At 40.0% G+C, this 16,963-nt stretch overlaps 1 protein-coding gene across 1 annotated transcript in view; it reads left to right on the forward strand.

Annotated features, from left to right (window-relative positions):
- Window positions 1-465: 465 nt before the first annotated feature.
- Window positions 466-16,963, forward strand: part of tpm3 (tropomyosin 3) — a 32,376-nt gene continuing 15,878 nt past the window's right edge. Inside the window, exons 1-8 of the mRNA XM_044170497.1 lie at window positions 466-716; window positions 8,170-8,295; window positions 10,311-10,444; window positions 11,517-11,634; window positions 12,034-12,104; window positions 12,259-12,334; window positions 15,477-15,539; window positions 15,751-15,820. Of these exons, the coding sequence (XP_044026432.1) occupies window positions 603-716; window positions 8,170-8,295; window positions 10,311-10,444; window positions 11,517-11,634; window positions 12,034-12,104; window positions 12,259-12,334; window positions 15,477-15,539; window positions 15,751-15,820 (772 nt within the window). The 5' untranslated portion in view covers window positions 466-602. The remainder of the gene's footprint in view (window positions 717-8,169; window positions 8,296-10,310; window positions 10,445-11,516; window positions 11,635-12,033; window positions 12,105-12,258; window positions 12,335-15,476; window positions 15,540-15,750; window positions 15,821-16,963) is intronic.

The raw sequence follows: 16,963 nt of genomic DNA on the forward strand, positions 1-16,963 counted from the left end.
TAACACATTCAGTGAAGTCTGGCAATCACAAAATCATAACTGACAGGTACTTTTATTCATCATCTGACCTTTGTCTGGTCTGTAATTTGAGCAGTGTTGGACAGAAATCATTTTCCTTTGTCATGTCTAATATTAGCATTTAAGCTCTTGTCAGCCTCATTTTATGAGATAAACTATATTGATCCCATGCAGGAAAATGAAAGTTATCTTTCTATTCTTTCCAATGTTGTTCTTCACTTTAGAACCAACAACACAAGGAAATGGGTGGACACAGTATATCGAATAGAGGAATACAAAGGTATTTGTGTCTGTAAGAATGAAAACAAACATGCAAACATATGTTGTTAGTGTGCAGGTTCACTTTTCATTTGAGTTGTGACTATATAGGATAGAGGAGGGTGCGGTCGTGTGGGTAAGTTGAGGGGCTTATAAGTGGGAGTGTCTCCTCCTCTGTCATATAAATGGTCTCCCTCTATCTTTGACAGTGTTTAGTGTCTCCACTAGTTTGCCAGGCTTTTGCAGATCATCCATCCTGCACCCATTTGTCTTCCCCTCTCTATTCTTTGTGTGCGACTGCAAAAGCCCATTAAACCTCAGCCAAAATGGAGGCCATCAAAAAGAAGATGCTTATGCTGAAGTTGGACAAGGAGAATGCACTGGACCAGGCTGAACAAGCTGAAGCAGACAAGAAAGCAGCTGAAGACAGAAGCAAGCAGGTGGGTTATGAACACAGATGCAAATCACATGTCAAAAACCCAGAAAACCATGTTTCATCAAATAGATACTTCCAGATAGTCTTATCAAACAGGTGTGAGGCAAAGTGATTCAGTATATGTGTTTTGTAGCTGAGGCTGACAAGGATTTTTAGCCTTTCATGAGGTTATCTGTCACTCCTTCAAGTGAGTTGAGACTGGCTTTTTCTTCAATTGTCTCATGAGGCTACTATAGTTTGCATACAAAATACATACAAAAGAATAATAATATTTTTTGTTACAGTATTAATTTCTTATGTGGTCAGAAATCTGACTGATATAAATTTGAGGCAATATCTAGCAATAGGGTGGATGGATGTTGCCATATCATCTCTCGATGGTATCTTCAATGATATTGATGGGTTCTGCACAGGCCTAAAACTGAGACCTGAACCTGGCCTGTACCCGCGTCTTGAAGACCCAACCCGACCCGACCGAATCCAACTAGTACCACCAAATTTGAGACCCATACCAACCAGAGACCTGTTTATATATTTTTTTTGCTTTGTTGCTTTCGATCTTCCCACTGGACATTTTGTATCTACTTGTGACACATACTGTAACATGCATAGATTAGCACAGTCAGAGAGAAAAATAATAATTACATTTGAAATCAATTAATTCCATTTAAAAAATAATCAAACCTGAACCTAGCCCAAGCCCAGAGCTTCACAAAACAAAATGGCCCAAACCTGACACTTTGTTGGGTTCAGATCAGGTAGTAGTCTGATTAGGTTCGAACCCAACAGCCTCTAATGCAAAATTATTTAATATTTTATAGATATAAAACCAAAAGACTGAAATGTGTGACTGCGTGTCTGGGGTGGCTGTTACTAATCAGAAGATCAGCTGTTCGATTCATGTTGCCTGCATGTCGAAGTGTCCTTGGGCAAGATACTGAACCCGAAACTGCTCCCATAAGCTGTGCCATCAGTGTGAATGAGCATTAGTTATGCTTTCTGATGACACCTTGCATGGCAGCCTCTGCTATGAGTGTATGAAAGTGTATGAGATTGGGTGAATGTTGACATGTAGTGTAAAACGCTTTGAGTGGTTGAAACACTAGAAAGGTGTTGTATAAATGCAGTCCAATGACGTTTGCAGAGTATAATGTGTTTTGTGAATGCATTACCTAACCATTACGAGAGTGGAGGGAAGAGGTTCAACTTTCACTTGTGTGACCAGTGGGCGCAAAATGAATAGAAAGCAGAAATCCCTGTGTAAGCTAGATTTGTTTCCACTAGCATCTGTTCCATAATCTATAATAGAGGCTTTCTTTGTTTGGTCCTTCCGAAAAGCTGAAATATGTACAGAAAGATTTAGCAGCTAGTGATGGCTTTTCTCTCTCCCTCTCCTGCTCTTCCTTGCTCGGTGTGTCAAATGTTTAGCTATTCCTCTTCCTCCTTTAGTGACAATGGTACATATAATAAATGTAGTTTATTTGTAGCATTGGAGGCGAGGCTTAGTGAACTGGAAACGCGGTTCCTCACCATGGGAACTCAATCGTTCTCTGCTGTAGTTAGCCAGCCCCCAGTAGTCAGTTGCGGACCGACCAGAGGTAGCTCCTGTTAGCTGTCCCCCGGCAGCTCCTGAGCAGCCGGGAAACCAGGGAGGCTGGGTGACTGTCTGAAGGAAGCATAAGCCCATCATCACCATCAACCTGTTCATGTTTCTAACAAGTTCTCCCCACTCAGTGACACACCCGCTGAGAAACCAACTCTGATTATTGGCAGCTCCATTTTGAGAAACTTGAAGTTAGCGACACCAGCGACCATGGTCAAATGTATTCCTGGGGCCAGAGCAGGCGACATTGAATCCTATTTAAAACTGCTGGCTAAGGATAAGCGTAAATACAGTAAGATTGTTATTCATGTTCATGTTCAACCGCTCCCGATTACGCCAATCGTAGGGCACTAATATTAATTTTAAGTCGGTGTGTACATATGCAAAGACGACAGTACAGTAGTTTTTTCTGGGCCCCTGCCAAACCTGACTAGTGATGACATGTTTAGCTGCATGTTTTCATTCCATTTCATTTCAAGCCATCAACCTGTCTCTAGATATGATCAGTCTTTATTAACAGGTTATGTACTCCTTTAAAGTAGCTGTAATTAAACCTCTTCTTAAAAAGCCCACTCTTGATCAAGGGGTTTTAGCCAACTATAGACCTGTATCTAACCTTCCCTTTCTCCCATTCTCTCTAAGATCCTAGAGTTTGTACATATTTACGATGAATCCTCCATGCATGCCAAAGTTAGTTCCACAAGGTTCTGTACTTGGACCGATTCTATTCACCTTTTATATGCTACGCAATATTATTAGGAAACACTCCAACTGTCATTGTCATGCAGATGATACCCAATTATGTCTATAGATCAAGACAGATGAAACTAATCAGTTAGCTAAACTTCAAGCATGCCTTAAGGACATAAAAACCTGGATGACCTGTAATTTTCTGATGTTAAACTCACTCAAAACTGAAGTTAGTGTTCTTGGCCCAAAACTCCTCCGAAATTCATTATCTAAAGATAAAGTTGTTCTAGATGGCATTGCCTTGGCCTCCAGCACTACTGTAAGGAATCCTGGGAGTCATCTTTTATCAGGATATGTCTTTTAACTCCCATATAAAACAAACTTCAAGGACTGCCTTTTTTCTCCTATGTAACATTGCAAAAATCAGGAACATCCTTTCTCAAAATCCAGTACTGACAACAACTAGAAAAAGAGATCATATTTCTCCAATATTCTCTGCACTGGCTCCCTGTAAAATCCAGAATAGAATTTCAAATCCTTCTCGTCACCTACAAAGCTCTTAATGGTCAGGCACCATCGTATCTTAAAGAGCTCGTAGTACCCTATTACCCCATTAAAACACTGTGCTCCCAGAATGCAGCCTTACTTGTGGTTCCTAGAGTCTCCAAAAGTAGAATGGGAGCCAGAGCCTTCAGCTATCAAGCTCCTCTCCTGTGGAATCAGGTCCCAGTTTGGGTTCGGGAGGCAGACACCATCTCCACATTTAAGAGCAGGCTTAAGACTTAACTTTTTGATAAAGCTTATAATTAAGACTGGTTCAGGTGAGTCCTGAACCATCCCTTAGTTATGCTACTGTAGTCCTAGACTGCTGGGAGACTTCCCATGATGCACTGAGCTCCTCTCTCCTCCTCTCCCTCTCCATCTGTATGCATTCTTATCCAAATAAGGCATGTCACTAACTCTTCATCTTCTCTCTCCCGTAGTTTTGTGCTTTCTCGTTGCTCTCCTTTCTCATTCTGTCGCGTTCAGCAGGTATTTCTGCCTCCGGAGCTGCAGGCCTACTGACCCCATGTTCCTGCTCATCACCCACTACTATAATTATTATTATTAGTCTTATTATCATTATCATTATTATTACTAATATTATTTTATTAATATTAATATTACCACTACCATTACATTATTATTATTTTAAAATTCTAGGTGGAATTTGCATTTGTATGCTCTCTCTCTCTCTCTCTCCCTCCCTCAACTAAACTGGCAGCAGCACATGGCCGCCCACCCTGAGTCTGGTTCTGCTCGAGGTTTCTGCCTCTTGAAAGGGAGTTTTTCCTTGCCACTGTTGCCAAGTGCTCGCACATGGTGGAAATTGTTGGGTCTCTGTAAATAATATTATGAAGAGTATGGTCTAGACCTGCTATGTAGAAAAGTGTGTAGATAGATAGATAGATAGATAGATAGATAGATAGATAGATAGATAGATAGATAGATAGATAGATAGATAGATAGATAGATAGATAGATAGATATTTGTCCCCATGGAGAAATTGGTTTGCAGCACAGTCACATCATCGTCTGTTATATAAATAAAATTGAAAATTTAAACTGTTGTAATCTACATGAACAGTTTCTATTATTACCAGTATAGAAATGTTGGGTGTTCAGGTAGGGCAGGTTTGGTCATTAGCAAAATATATTTTCATATATTCATATTTATGAATATTAATAAAATTATTAACGTTTTCAAAATGATTAATATGGATTAATAATTATGAGGCACCATCAGGGACCAATAACCAAACGTACAAAAACAGTCTCAAAGGTGGCTGTGCACTTAAAAATGGTGATATTTAAAGTTCTATCTTACATTAATTACAGTGAACTGTAAAGGGTGAATCAGAGCACTGACAGTCACAACCAGCTGTTATTGCAACGATGCTCTTTGACAGTACAATAGAGTTTATTTAACCTTAGTACTGATCAGTAATCAATAACTTCAGCCAACAACCACTATCTTCTATTCGAAACACAATAAGCATACAGCAATCAAGCATGTGCCTTTGTGTGTGTGTGACAATTGATAGGGGTGCGAGGAAGATGGCAGACATGACCACATGGGTGGTCGTCATGCACAGATCCAAAATGGCAGGCAGATCCGCAAAACTCAAATAAAGGGGAGAGCCGAAATGAAGGACACACTCTATTTGTCCTCAAGATAATGTGGAGCGTAGCTAGTTATGCTACCACGCTATCTGGGTCATTTGAGATGTGTGTGTAGGCATGTATATGTATGTGTAAAGGTGTGTAGGTTAGTGAAGAGGAAAGAGAAAGAATAGCACACAAAGTAAGGCACAAAAGATCTCTAATGCCGTGGTAAAGCACGATAGCTGTCCCTTTATCATACAGGAACCTGTCAAACTTTCATTTAAACAGCTGTGTTACTGGACTTTGGTCTGATAAAGCAAAGTTATTAGCTTCCACAGTGGCTATAAACTAACACAGTTTAACGGTCCAACAGTGAGGTACCGATACACAATGGAACGTGCTGAGCAGGACAAGGCGGTCTGTTACTTTCCACAATGATGCACAGCATAATTCACAGCAATGAAGCTCAGATGAAATAACACACAGTTATAAAATCTATCTCTGGCCAGACACAAGCCTCTTACTTGGGATCACTCTTGATAGCGATTTAACATGTTAATCTTTTTGGACTATCCGGCGGAGTCCTCTCAGGATCACCGTTGAGTGTCTCCTGTAGTTACAGTGGAAAGACAGCAAACGTTCTCTGCGCTTTGCTTTTGTGTTAAACGTTGTTCACTGAAACAAAAACAATATAAAAGTGCTATTAAAGGGCCAATATGTAAGATTTGGCCAGAATTTTAACCTAACCTTATCAACAGAATGTGAAGAACAGTGCTGATGTCATGTCAAAGACTTCTATGTATTGTGTTGCAGAGATATCAACTGAAATTAGCATGCTAACCTGCTAGCCCTGCCCTGCCCTGTTTTGTAATACCAATTGTGCCTCGAGAGGCAATATTCTGATAGTATAGCTCAGGTAGTTCCAGCTGGGAGATGTGTGCCAGTGGTAAGTTCGTTATGTTACACAAGCTATTTTAGCTATTTATTAATAAATACAAAAAAGGAAATATTCTTACACCTATTTTCCTTATCAAACAGAAAAATACAACCGTACACCTTCTGAATTCACGATTCTTTCTTTCACTGAACTAAGACCAGCTTAACTGCCTTGTTAACTCATCAAAAAGCACACTTTATTCAAACTCACAGCAACAAAATAAAACTCACCAAAACCGTCTTGGTTATTCTTTAATGTGCTCCAACAATCCCCAACTCTGGTTTGGATCCTTAATCCACCAAGTTAAATGTGAAAAATATTCTGGCAGGCAGTCGCTGTCTCTCTGATGCCCGACCTCCCTCTTGCTCCTCTCGCCTCTCCTGACCCCGCCTGAACGAGCTGTATCTTTGTCATCCCCTGAGTCCTGGTCGTAGCTGCTGTAAATCACCTCTGTACTGTATTCCCTGTCTTCAAACTGACCTCCATTGGTCTTGGAGGCTGTGTTCAAAAATAGAAATACTGCATTAAATTATCAATCTTGTCTCTACTGTTAATATTTGTTCTTCGTTTTGGCTCCAAAAAGCATCATAATTTACAGTATTTCCCCGTATTTAGGAAGAGCACATTACTGTATATTACTGTTGTGTTACTGAATTTGGCTGTATGTTTAGTAGATGGTATCATATTACTCTTACATATACTATACTGCTGACCACTCTGTCACATCACCTGAGACAGTACTGCAGTACAACACTGGTCACGGTCACATATGTATACTGATTGCCTTGTAATTTTGAGTTTAATTGCTCTTGTATAGTTTCTGTTTATTTCTATTCTTATCTTTATTTTATATACTTATAATTATTTATTTTTTACTTTCTCTATTTATCTGCACATATTTCTGTCATTGTGCTGCTGTAACACGTGAATTTCCCCTCTGGGGATCAAAAAGGCTTATCTTATATTAATATTGAGCTGCACATCACTATGGGCAGTGCCTTTGGGCAAAGGAACATGGTTGCAGTACAGCAGTTTACACTATGGGGGTGGGGTATATTACAATAACAGTCAGCGCCGACAAAAATCATAAATACTTAAATGCTGATTTGACAATTTCTAGAAAGTGAGTGAGTTGTGAAATATGAGCTACTAAAACTTTGCTTTAACTGTCCCAGTCATCTGTTTATGACTTTTACCGGTTACAAATATGTAGCAAATTATATGTCAATAGTATTTTTTGCTGGCCTAACTATTTTAGAACTCACACTTTATCTTGGGTAGTGTATGGATGGGTATCAAGCAATTACATGTTTTAAAACTATGACCTAAGATTTGTAAGGTTTCTGTTATTAGAAAAATTTGGCCATCTTGGTAAAAAAAATGTCTATGCAGTCTAGGGGCATCGGTATGCTCATCAGATTGTCACACAGCATCTGAAACAATTTGTGCAAAAATGTTTTTATCAAAATATTTGTTTGCTAGTGCAAGGTAGCTCAAAATTCAATTCATATTAAAGAATAGGTTCACAATTTTGTCTGTCTTAAAACAATTGTCAGATGCCCATATACAGTGAAACAGGTTTTTCTTGCTGTAATCATTACTCCTGTTCTTACTGGCCATTAAGAGATCCCTCTCTAATGGGCTTCCAATGTAAGTCAGAATCAGTTAATCTGAAGCTGACATGAAGTTTCAGCAGTCTGAGATAGTCAAATCAACTGGATAGCATAGTCGTCTTTTTAGTACAAAATTCACTCTTTGCACAGAACAAGTGGATTTTGACTGTGGATTTTTGTCCCCATTCTCTGCCATTGGAAGCATGTCAGGAAGGGATCTCTTAATGGCCTGTATGAACAGGAGGAATGATTACAGCAAGTAAAAACTTCAATGTAAATATGGGCATGTGAATATTTTTTTACACTGACTTGAAAAAATGTGACCATACCTTTAACTGGAATACATAGAAGTTATTCTATTCCAGGGCATTGCAATCACTGTATTAAGCATGTAAACAAATTATCTGATAAATACACTTTAAATGTGATTTTGCAAACCTACTAACTCTGTGTTTGATCTCCCATATCAGCATGAAGACGAACTTCTGCAAATGCAAAAGAAGCTGAAGGGGACAGAGGACGAGCTTGATAAATACTCTGAGGCCCTGAAGGATGCTCAGGAGAAGCTTGAGGTGGCCGATAAGAAGGCTGCTGATGTGAGTAATACAGTTTCAAAAGTGCAATACACAACTGTGATTAATTAAGTTTGTGACATTATATTGTCTAGGCTTGACCAATTATTCCAGAGAATAAAAACCTACTCCTCTGTACCACAACGAAGGCCCAAATATACAAGGCAAGTGTTAGAGTGGATTTGGCTCTTTAGGAGATACAGTAGTTGGTTGTGCACCTTATCCATTTTGTACCTGATTAGGTAGAAGACCAAATAACTGTTGCACATGGTAAACCTCTAAATATCAGACTCTGTACCTTCTCATACTGGCATACAGCATGAGCTGAACTGAAGCTCTGATAAAAGCTGTGATGCTGCCAGTGTAAACCAAGCCTGGTTGATTCTCTGCTTCTCCCTTGCATTCCATTCTCATCATGCCCTGCATGGACTCCCCACAGCTGTCAGGGGGATTCAGAGCCCTATTTTCGCCATGATGTCAGCCGCTCAACCTTGACTGTGAGCTTAACAATGGTCCAAGTCCATTTTTGGTACATCATCCATTCCTCTAGGGTCAGAGTATCAGTATCTCTCTCCTTTTGGAGAGAGACTAAATTAATTTCTAATTTCTAAGAATTTTGCTATTTAATGCAATTAAATAAGTACAGTTTTGGAACACAGTGGGAATGACAGGCGAACTGTTTCAAAAAGATTTCTCACTAAAATAAGTGCTGGTTGGTGAATCAGATACACGCCGAATTAAACACAGACTCATAACACTGTTAACATAAATCATAATCAGAAATTCTTTATTGATCCCCGAGGGGAAACTCTTTAATTCACCGCCTATCATGTGTGTGACGGTATTTCAGGAGTTTTTTTGGCTGTTAATGCTAACGGCAGATTAGCGCCATGAATTCTTCTATTTGGGTACATCAGGAACTGTATGACTTCAGTTTACTGGGGCAGATCAGCCTTTTGTGGCCGAAATGGGTATTACAACAACAAACACTTACAAAAATGAGCCTGAAAAAAAGGCTCACTTGCTTTTCAGGGCATTTAACAGATGAACAGATGAAAAAAAAACTTGAGCCTGAAAAAAAAAAAAATCTCACTTGCCTTTCAGGGCTTTCACAGATGAATTTTTTTTTTTTTTCTGCCTGTTTCACAGATGAAATACTTTTTTAAAGGAACTTAGAAGAATTATCCTGGGGGGAAAAAATCACCTGTTCTTAAGTCAAACACAGGCGACAAAACTATTTTGATCAGACTTGGATCACCAGAAAAAAATAAATTCTCGCTTGCCTTTCAGGGCTTCCATAGTTGTCTGAATGTAAAATAAAAATGAATTGATGATGGTGTGCATTTCATACTTCAGTGACAATTTCACACATTATGTTCCTTGAGCATTAGTTTTCTGGCGCAGTGTAATTGTCTTAAAGCTTCTGTTTTTTAACCTGCAGTACAGCAATTTTCAAAGTATGATTTTGAATAAATTAACAGTTTGTAAGTTTTGCAGAATACCAGTATTATTACCTAGTTTTTCATACATTTCAGGTTTTGTCACCCAGTGACAACATTACTGTACCCCAAAATTACTTAACAATAAAAGAAACCCTTAAATATTTCTAAATGCGAAATTGGTGCCCCCTATACCATAACCACTTTTCTTCATCCCATGTACATACTGTGTACCCACTAAGTATTTTACTGTTACCTTGTACGTACACAAAATACATTCTAATGAGCAGGCTGTATTATAAAGCATTACCGGAATAGTTAACGTGTATAGGGCAATACAACACAGACTTTGTCACAGATGATGTGCCGGGATGTAAGGGTAATATTCAGTCTCTGAAAACAAGATGTGCTGGTCCTCAGCGAGGAACATGTTTTCCATCAGCTACAGTGTCTCTACACCCTCAAAGAAAACATTGGATTCAGAATAAATGTGTAATTGATTAGCACTGTCATTCGAAAAAAATCAGGAAAAGCTATTTTGCCTTTAGGCAGAACACTGGTTTGTCTAAATCCTTCTATATCATGTTTATCTGTGCTCAGGCTGAAGCAGAAGTGGCTTCCCTGAACAGACGTATCCAGCTTGTGGAGGAGGAGTTGGACCGAGCTCAGGAGAGACTGGCAACGGCTCTGCAGAAGCTGGAGGAGGCTGAGAAGGCTGCTGATGAGAGCGAGAGGTGAATTCTTGCTGTGATTGAATCATTGTTAACCGTTTTGTGCACATATGATCAGTGTTATAGGACAAGAGAGCTATGTACCTTAGGGAAGGCTCACACCATTACCATGGTTTTAAATGGTTGTCCATTTGCCCAGGGCCAATACAAATGGTGAAAGGACTGTACTTGTGTAGCGCCTTTTGAGTCCACTCAAAGCACTTCACACACTACATATCGCATTCACACACATTCTGCAGAACTGCACTGCATCAGTACAAAGCAGTGTTTCACTGTCCTTTCTGATTGAACGTTTCAAGCCAGTTTCATCTCTGACCACACCCAGCATCACTGCTGCACACCCAGCAGTTGGGTGGTTTTGCGCTGTTGCATCTGAAACCAGACTCAACAGTGATGTCACAGGGTCCTAGAGTACACCTGCATATCACTGCAGCACGGTGACATGTTAAACCACGCTAGCTCAGCAAAAACAAGATTTTTAGGGGGTGTTAAGTCACTCTTTAAGAAGCTCTTGCCCTGATCAGTCGTATGAAAACTTAAAACAAAGCAAACTCCTCATAACAGAAAGTACACATGTACAGTACTCATTATTGCACCATTACTTATATTATTACATTGCATTATATCATACTATACTTATCAACCTGTAAATCCACTTTTGTACTTACACTTATTTTAGCTTTTATACTTTATATCCACTTTGTACTTAATTTATCTTAGCTGTATTATAGTGTATTTTATTTTGATTTGCTTAGTACTTCTATTCCTGTGTGCATTGAGAAGTGAGAAGCTGTAATGAAAGAGTTTCCCCTCAGGGGTTTAATAAAGTATTTCTGATTCTGATTCTGATTTGCTTAAGATAGATTTACGGAAATTGAAGCTTAAATAGAAACTACTAGTAGATAAACAGAATATAACAACTATAATGGAATATTGACTATCTTACCAGTAAGTCTGGTCTGTTAACTTTTTTTCTTAGCTTTACAGAATAGAATAATTTTAGAAAACACACACACACACACACTTTTAAAATATTTCTAATGTGCAAGAAATAAGTTACGGTTTATGTGTGCAGAGGTATGAAGGTGATTGAGAACAGGGCTCTAAAGGATGAAGAGAAGATGGAGCTTCAGGAGATTCAGCTGAAAGAGGCTAAACACATCGCAGAGGAGGCTGACCGCAAGTATGAGGAGGTGTGTTTTCTATTGTTGGCCACTGGAATCTGCAGTATCATACTGTCTCCAGGTGGTGACTGAGAAGCTCTAATGATGCAGCTTCTTAAGAACCAAAAAGATCAACATCTGAAAGGAGCTTTTTACTGTATGTACTGCTGCAGTGGTGTTTTTTTATACTACGGCAGTATTGACAATAATATAGCCATACAGCTGGTATTTGAAATGTACTTGCTTCACAATGAGTAAATAATAGGATGAATGTCAAGTGACACTGAGATCAGCACTCAAACTGACTAGTCCACATAATAAACAATCACTTTTACTGGATCAATCAAGGAGTTGATTGATGGTTTCATGTTTGTCTGTGACGTATGAGGCTTCATAATACATAAATGTATATTTAATACATTCGTCCAGGTGGCGCGAAAGCTGGTGATTGTAGAAGGAGAGCTGGAGCGTACAGAGGAGAGAGCAGAGCTGGCTGAGGCGTGAGTATCCCATCTGCTTCTACCCCCAACTCTTTGGCAATGGTCACTTAAAATTTCATTACTCACCACTGTTCACAGTTTTCTCCAGACTAATCTGATGTCCTTACTACCATCTGTTTTTGTCCTTCTTTCCCTGAAATCAAAACTACACAAGTAAATGTGCTGAACTGGAAGAGGAACTGAAAAATGTCACCAATAACCTGAAGTCTCTGGAGGCCCAGGCTGAGAAGGTAGGGCCAGGCTACAGTTCTCAAAGCAGCATGGCACAACATGCTTTTGTTATTGATCTCTCGTGAAGTGTGTGTTTGTGCTTGTGGGTGCCAGACGGACTCAGTGGAGCATGGACCATATCCTGCTTCGCCCTTATCCCACTAGCCATAGCCTTAGAGGGCGATGCCATACCATAACTCCAGATGCTATGACTATAGGCACAGCCCTCTAAATTATTTGCCCCACTGGTTCCTTTAACTAGCTGAAGAAAAAAATGGTTTTGGGAGACAATTTTCCAGTCTCAGCTAAAGAGACAGAGGTGGGGAACACATAGTACGTGGGCGTAGACTAAAAGTCTTCAGTGCTGCACGAGCGAGGGATGAACCCAGTGATAGCCTTTCAGAGGGCTGCGAATCTGGAGTTACGGTACATAACTAACGTTCGTGCCTTGTTCGTTTTGAAAGAGCAACAGCCAACACTCGACTGAATGGTGTAACTTCAGTAACTAACATCAGTTAGAGACAGCTTTTCACATTTATAGGGCTGTGCAGCGGACCAGCTAAAAATAATGACAATGACTGAGGGGATTCTTGTTGGGGGACAGATGGCAGGAGCTTCAGGCATAAAGATTACTTGACTAGCTGTAACTAAAGTGACATCTGCATTCAGGTCTAGTTCTGAATGATTCACCCCTACAGTGAGGGGGTTTGGTGGCTTTGTTATTCTGTGGGGGGCATTTTCCTGACATGGTTTGGTTCCATCTCGTCCTTGGAGAGGGAAGGGTCACAGCAAATGAATACAATGTAGTACTATAGTAAGACTGAAACCTTGGAAGATCCCCACTTGATTTATGTAACTTGTGTTAATGTATTTTTACACAGAACAAAGATTGTGGATTTTGTCCCCATCTTTTACAATGTAGTTGTGTCAAAAGGGTATCCCTTCAAGCCAGAAAGGATAGGAGAAAGTAGAAGTAAAAAACTAGACCTGCATACACGGGTTCACGCACCTGACCCAACTCTGATCCAAAGGCGCACCGTCTTGTAGCAATCAGGAGAACAAGGCCATGACTGAATAGGGCTAAAAAAGTTGGCTTAATGCACTTTTTAATATGTTTGTATGGTTGGGCTGAGATGCTCACTTCCAGTGCACACTGCCAGGATCTGCTCAAGCCTTGGACTACAAGAAAGTATCCTCTGATCAGAGCGATACCATTGGAATTGATTGATTTCACCACCAGGTCTTTCCACTAACAGGCTGCATTGAGCTTAAAGAAAGAAAGAGGGGGAGGAAGGGAGTCAATAGAGCAATAGATACAGAGAGTGAGAGTTGTTGACAGCCATTGAAGAAAAACAAACACACTTTCCAAAGACAGACACATAGCATCTCTTATTTGTGATGAAATATCACATTATTATCTACTAATTACCCTTAATAAGTCATCTGATTTTACAACATTTCTTTAAAAAGAGCAAGTTTGCTCTTGACTTCATATTCTAATTTGCATAAAAATATTTTAACAGCAACAAAGTACACCTTGCTACAAGTACTGTGGTGCTGTGGGGGTACACAGCACCAGAAAAAGATCGGGGTGTCAACAGCCATTGAGAAAAAACAAACAAAGGCACAAACAAACACTTCTGTTGTTTTGGAAGAATTCCATGAACACATGCTGCCTTTTGTTGCGTATTGTCAAGCAGGGAACTCAGGGGAAACGAGGGATAGGACCAAATTGCAGATGTGTAGGCAGAGCTGGAGCAGTCAAACAATTTAATAAATGAAGAGGCTTACACGGATATCAGGCAGGTAGTGGTAAAACCAGGGAAGCAGTCCAACAAAGGCAAGGGGCTGAGCAGAAGACCTCAGGTGGATGGAGATGGACCGGGGGCGAGTGGAAGATCTCAGGTGGACCGCCTGGGGTTTAACTGGAGCCAGTGGAGCTGGAGACTTCAGGCGGATGGCCTGAGAGCTGGACTGGTGGGCAGAGCAGGTCTGGAAGGCGACCAGGAGGCCGGGCCAAAGGGTGGAGCAGGTCTGGAGGATGACCAGATGCGGCAACTCAGAAGTGGGGAGCAAGGTCAGAAGGCTGGGGACGAAGCCCTCTGGAGGCCGAACCCCTCTGGAGGTCAGACTGGTGGCTGGTAGGCTGCCGGCGGAAAGACAGAGAGCCTGGAGATCTGAGCAGGAGGCTGGCAACAGGGCTCTGGAGGCCGGTGGTGATGGCAGAATCCTGAAAGCTCGGCCAGAGGAAGGCTGGCCACAAATCAGGCTGAGGTGCAACTCTTCAGGAGGTCCTGAGCTGGTGGCTGCAGGCTTTTCTAGTGGCTACACAGTTTGTCGATTTTACACTAAATTGAAATCTTTATACCTCGAGCACATATTGGATGTGCATATCAAACTTTGTGACATTTCAAAAAGTGTGTTACAGCACGATCTACCAAACTTGCCATGGTAGATCTGGATCACATCAAGAGTTGTTGTACCCAATTTGCTGTCAGTTGAAGAAATTCTTGGTGAGATATACTGTATTTCCAAAAATGACACTGTACAAACAAAGATCCTGTAACCAGCAACAAAGTACAATATTAAAGATCTGCACAGCACCACTTGCTCATCTCATTCGTGCGTATCTTTAGCTCCAATCTGGTTGAAAAACCAGAATAAAATTTTAAAAAGTAGGGTTTGCATATTTTGCAAATTTCTTTTAGTATTGATATTGACCCCTAGATATTGCATTCATATTGAATCATTCTGCAGCACACAGTTTATGTCCGGTGCCTACGTTCAGTTTTTCAGAAGAAAGTAGTGGGTACTTTATGAAGTAAGGTTTAAGGTCGTGGAGGTAGAGGTGGTGGTGCATTGACCCTTATGCGGGAGACCAGAGTTTTGTCCAATTCATTAATGTTATTTTTAACCATAACCATTATCCCCCATAACCCTAACCGTACTGTAGCTGTACTACATATTACTGTACTGTATATTTTTTAAAATGCTGGTGTTGATTGTAGTCCAGCGTTTTTCAGAATTGCCCAACTGCAACACAGGTTGCATAAATGTAAATGTGTGTTTGATTGCATATTTCTTTAAGAAATTGATATAGTGTCACTTGTCAAATTGCTTTCACATAGATCTGCATCTGAATAATGTTGTTTCTCACCACAGTACTCTCAAAAGGAGGACAAGTATGAGGAAGAGATCAAGATCCTGACTGACAAGCTGAAAGAGGTGAGAAGGAGGGGATGATGACCTTTAGATATTTTAAACCTTCAATTCATGTAATATTTTCTACATTAAAATCTATCCTACACCCTAAACGATTTCAGTAAGATGTGTTGAGACACAAAATGTTCACATACCCTTGCATATTCTGTTTATTATAATTTGTTGACCTCAGATGTTATCTGATCAGAAGTTGACTTGTGCTTTGTCATCTCAGGCTGAGACCCGAGCTGAGTTTGCTGAGAGATCTGTGGCCAAGCTGGAGAAGACTATTGATGATCTGGAAGGTACTTGATTACACAAGTGCACCCTATAAAACTAATTAAAATTAAATTCAATAACTGTCCAGAAAAAAGGAAGCACCTGATCAAAGTCATGCAGTCCAGTATGGACAGCATGGAATTTAAACTGTGTTCAATTAATTATTAACAGTTCTTGAAACACAAAATTTGTTTTCTTCAATGGTAATCAATTTATAAAAGCACAAGTCACGTACATAAGATATTTGAATCATAAATTACATAAACAAAAGTAACAGTGTTATGGACTGAACTTTATAGACGTTGTGTTAATCGGTGTGAGTCATTCTGCTCCTTCATCTATGTTGTTTAAAGGATAAATCTGGTGATTCTATATTTTTCTCCTTGTCAACAAATCACATGTGCAGAGCCAAACCCATAATGAATGTATCCTACTAACAAGTATTTCCTGTATTATTCCCTCCAGGCATATACTGTATGTTTGTTCTGTGTTAGATTTGGCGCCCCCTTTGTGTGAATGGATTAATGCAGCAATCCATTGTACTCGGAACTCGGTAAAAAAAGACCTCTGACACAGAGAAGTGCAATGGAACACCCATTCAAATCATTCAAGACGGAATTCCAATTCGGGCTAGATCTGTCTAGCCTGAGTTTGCCTACATAAAAACACCTGGCGTAACTGCAATATGGCGGCGCACACAGTGAAGAGTAAACAGAATGACCTTTTCATCAAATTTTTACTATATGTAGTGTTTGTGTTGTGAAACATGCTGTAACAACTTTGTAGTTGCCATTTCCATTGCCATTGAGTTGATTTGTGCTTGATAGACATCTTTGTCCCCATAATAGCCACTCTACTAGCCTACTCTACTCGCCTCTTTTAAAGTGTGCTTACTTGCTGTACAGTTTGCTGTACTATAAAAACTGATTACTTTTAGACAGAGTCTACAGCTCTGTTTTTAAATACTGAGGCAGACTGAGAAGCACATTCTGTATTCAAAACCAGCGTAACACCTCTCTGATAGAAGTGTGACATAACAAGACTTCAATTTGGTTGGTCATGTGATTTTTAGTATGGTGAAGAGAGCAATACTTCTGCTTTGAAAAGTCTATACTGTGTTGAGTAGTCTCCTTTGAGCGTGACATCATTAGCGTAGACAAGAAGTAGGG

Source organism: Siniperca chuatsi, linkage group LG17, assembly GCF_020085105.1.
Source record: "Siniperca chuatsi isolate FFG_IHB_CAS linkage group LG17, ASM2008510v1, whole genome shotgun sequence".
Lineage (NCBI taxonomy): Eukaryota > Metazoa > Chordata > Actinopteri > Centrarchiformes > Sinipercidae > Siniperca > Siniperca chuatsi.